This window comes from Cibotium barometz, chromosome 50 (genome assembly GCF_041138505.1).
Source record: "Cibotium barometz isolate CiBa-2024 chromosome 50, ASM4113850v1, whole genome shotgun sequence".
Classification (NCBI taxonomy): Eukaryota; Viridiplantae; Streptophyta; class Polypodiopsida; order Cyatheales; family Cibotiaceae; genus Cibotium; species Cibotium barometz.
In genome coordinates, this window is record NC_141095.1 from 2,563,640 (window position 1) to 2,567,686 (window position 4,047).

A 4,047-nucleotide genomic window follows, 5' to 3' on the forward strand; every position below is an offset into this window, starting at 1 on the left:
TGCAAATCGAATGTTAATTACACTTAGGGCTACTACTATTAACGGCGTACAGGCTTCTTCTTTTCAATGTCTTTGCACACGGGAGTGATTAGATGGTGCATTTACCACTAATTAAACAGCTAAAACAACCCCCATCTGTGCAATATGGCACCTGCCTTGATTAGCTGAACTAAGAATTGGGCTTCCTAGCTATAGAAGGCTTTGTAATTGGTTGTGGGCACTTGCAGCTTTGATGATAATCTCTCCTTGGACTGATAATCTCTTCCTTTATCAATAATTAAGGATGGTGGTTGTGCCTTCCCAAGTACGTGAACACCACGTCCTCTTGTCTTTCTGAGCAGCGCTCCGTGCGCTTCATGACCTCGCATCCATTTTGAGCACACCGGAAATAGCTCCTGTGTATATGCAATCAATTTATCAACCAGTCAATTGACGATGGTTGAGCCACCGTCTAAATTAATGTAGATTAACATTATCTAAGTCAATAATCAATTATTGATTTGCCCGAACGCTAACCACCATATTCTAAATCAACGTAGATTAACAGTAATCTAAGTCAGTAATCAATTATTGATTTGCCTCAATGGTTCAACCATCTAAATTAACGTGGATTAATATTAATCTAAGTTAATAATCAATTATTGATTTGCCGCAATGGTTGAACCATCTATATTAATGTAGATTCAAACAGTAATTAATGAAGGTTAATCATTGATTTGTCAGTGTAAGAGACGGACCTTGTGAACTTCTGGTTTTTGATGCTTTTTTCGCCATATTTCCTCCAGGCATAGCCGTCGTGAAGGTCGAGCATGTCAGTTTTTACACGGAGTGCGACCTCGGTAGGACTCGCAATGTTGTACTTAACGTTGGGTCCAATCGATGAAGGTGGGTTCGAGGTCCTGCAAGATTTTACGTACACGATTAGTTCAAGGCAATCATTGACCTGCATGATGAGGTCAATAATTAGAAAACAAACATTAATGCCAAGCTTAGTGTTAATTAAGGTTTAGCACATAATCATTGAGGATGAGGGCAAGAATAAACCTTAATGTGACTAGGCGAGTAAACCTAGTCATCAATGGAAGAGAAGACTGGTATAAGGCCCAAGAGCAAACTCTTGATTAATGGCCAACCACCGCCAATAAAAAAACCTTTCTTTAGTGTAATTTTCATGGTTCAAATTAAGAAAAATTGGTTGTAATTTGATCAAACCTAACCTTGACTTTAAAATTTTAACTTTTTAAAGATTTAAAGTTATTATAGTGTAATTTTCATAGTTCAAATTAAGAAAAATTGGTTGTAATTTGATCAAACCTAACCTTGACTTAAATTTTAACTTTTTAAAGATTTAAAGTTATTAAATTGATTAATTTATAATTTTTCTTTGACTTGTTAGGAAAAAAGTTTATTTCTGACACTACTGACATATTCATTGTGGGCCATGTGACATACATCGTCGTGGGCCATGTGACATGTTCAAGTCGGATGCCGATGACCATGAGGACCATTTTAGCTCATGAGTGTGTTTGGAGGCAGCAGTAAAAAGCCAATTGATGTTCAACAAATGACTGATCATGTTTGGGGAGGGGGTAAAAAGCTAATTATTGATGTTAAACAAATGCAGACAAATTTATGTGTGTTATTTCTTTAGGTAGCTAGGGGTAGTAGGGCTTACTTAGCAGCTTGGGCAGTAATATCGATGTGAGGATGAGGCAGCTGTGAAATTGTTGTTGTGGGCAAGCTTGCAATCCCCAAAGGAGAGTGGCCTATGTTGCTTCTTGAGCTCACTGGTGGATTAGCCCAGCTAATCTCTTTCTTAATCTCTTCATAAGTAGCCGCGGAAACTGAATTAGAGCTGCTCATGTAACTCATAGGGCTTCCCGGGACAAGATTAGGAAGGTCGACCATGAAAGAATCAGAATCATGGCAAATATCAGGTGAAAGAATTGCATTGTCTTCCATAGCTACAGCAACTAGCTGCGGTTCTGGTGCGCAGGGGTCCATGCTGTTGATGAACTCATTAAAAATGGGGGCGTCGAAGGTTGATAAATCAGACAGATTAAGAGAATCATCAACATAATCACCATGATAAGCTGGTAAACACTCAAATTGCAGAACTTTGCCAGAAGGGGGGGGCCTGTAGGTCAAGCTTATGGCGTGAGAGGGCTGGTGAAGAGAAGGATTCATGAGTGCCGGCTGCATATTGGATGCTGACGATGGATTATAATTAGAATCGAATTGGATCAGAGGCGCTGTCTGATTGTGGATTAATGAGTCGTGACGGGAGCTTAATGGATCGATCATGTTGTCATGTAGCAGGTAATGCAGGAGCTCGTCGTCATGATCAAAAGCAGGAGCTTCAGTGCTAAGCGAGGGGCGGCGCCGACCAATATGGTGGTGACCGGCCATAAGCAAGCCGGATTAGAAGAGGTTGGCGATGGATTAGATGGGGTTTGCAGTGGATTAGAAGAGGTTGGCGGCTGATTAACATACACAGGCGGGGGAGGAGGGAGAGGAGGGGCGACGCTTCTCTACTGCGTGACAGAAGAGAGTAAACAATGGCGTTTAGAAGGTAAACGCGGGCGTTTTAATTGCATACGAAGAGCAGGCTTTCTGAGCACCTGCACTGAACTTACGAGGATGCCGCCATTGGAGGTCGCCGCACGGAGTCTCTCTGTCTCTCTCTCTCAAGTCGATCAAAAGTCATGCAGCAGAAGTTGCATTAGAAGTACCCATTGTGTATTAATGTCAACGCTTAATTTGAAAAGAGGTTTTACGTATTCACATTAAGGCCACGCATGTAGAACGAAAGCAAGGGGTTTTACATATTCAAAAGGGCCACGCATAAAGAAAGACTATACACGTGGGGCCTTCCACATGTCTTTTGTTTTGCTCATCCTCTCTCCCTTAGGATGGGTTTGAGAACAGCTACTCGCACAGGAAGATCCCACTTTTCCTCTGGTAGTTAGCCCATCTTGCAGCCTCACCGCCGTCAGCACTTGCTTGTGACAGTGTGTGCATTGTAGCCATCACTACACATGGAGTCGTCGACAATGGCACTTCCTTTCGGACTATCCCAAAGTGCAAGAGGTTTGGCAAAGGATCCTTCCCCTATACGTGCCGGTATGGTCCGTGTCGTATACCATCACTAGGGAGGTAGTAGCCAGCTAGGTGACTAACTGTAGCACAAACCACACAAGCATTTAATGAAGTGGGGGACATGGGATCTACGGTGGGGAAGTGGTGGCATGAAGATTAGGGGAAGGGGGACCGTAAGATGGGCTGGGCCACTGCACACACTAACCCATCGGTGCGCATTGGCCCCTATTGGAATGCAGTTGTGTTGGCAAGTTAGGTGTTAACCCATTCTTAGGGTTAACAAGAGTTACTACCATTCTTATATGAAGGAGTCAAGGTAGATACACCAAAAGGTCATACATTCAAGATATCAAGACGCGGTGGAATTGCTTCTTAAGGAGTTGTAGAGCTTGGACACCTTGAGGGTTATGAGATCGGCCATTGGAAAGACCCTCACGACAATTACGGTTCACCAGGTAATCTTTTGTTGGATGTGTTTCAAGGAGGGTTAGGATGAGTGTTTCAAGGAGGGTTAGGGTGAGCCATAACATTTTTGGCGTCGCTGTCGAGGAATCATCCCTTGGCTTTTTTCATCGGTTTTGAGACCTCCTCTTCCATTTGGGATGCTACTGGCATGCACCTTTTTTAGAAAAATATCTCTAAGAGGTCGTTCACGTACGTGTAGTGCTTACGCTAATTAGGACAAACGGACACTCATTTGACCCAATGAAGAGTACACCATGCCTTCAAGACTATAACTAGCTATAAGAAAACCTAAAAAGCAAAAAAAAAAGTACTTGCTCATTAAAGGAGTAATTGGCAGCGTCAAGACATGGCAACGATAGAGCGACTACGTGGGCCAACACCCTCACTGCGCCCAATGGTTGACATCTTCGAGCCATTGAGATCCATGCCCCAAATGCACCTCCCAATACTATTTGCCATGCCTACAACAAGCATGTCATCGAG

At 42.9% G+C, this 4,047-nt stretch overlaps 1 protein-coding gene across 1 annotated transcript; it reads right to left on the reverse strand.

Annotated features, from left to right (window-relative positions):
* Window positions 1-251: 251 nt before the first annotated feature.
* Window positions 252-2,530, reverse strand: LOC147609718 (uncharacterized). The gene is made up of 3 exons (XM_086787304.1): window positions 1,676-2,530; window positions 738-899; window positions 252-395 (listed from the first exon to the last, which is right to left on the reverse strand). Exons 1-3 carry the CDS (start codon window positions 2,407-2,409, stop codon window positions 278-280), a joined length of 1,014 nt encoding a protein of 337 aa, XP_086643430.1. The 5' UTR covers window positions 2,410-2,530; the 3' UTR covers window positions 252-277.
* Window positions 2,531-4,047: the final 1,517 nt, after the last annotated feature.

Excerpts from the sequence above, each read along its gene's own strand:
- LOC147609718 (XM_086787304.1), bottom strand. The coding sequence starts at position 2,409 with ATGGCCGGTCACCACCATATTGGTCGGCGCCGCCCCTCGCTTAGCACT. Across the intron at positions 900-1,675 it reads ATTACTGCCCAAGCTGCTAA|GACCTCGAACCCACCTTCAT; the intron begins GTAAGCCCTACT and ends AAAATCTTGCAG. Across the intron at positions 396-737 it reads AAAAACCAGAAGTTCACAAG|GAGCTATTTCCGGTGTGCTC; the intron begins GTCCGTCTCTTA and ends GCATATACACAG.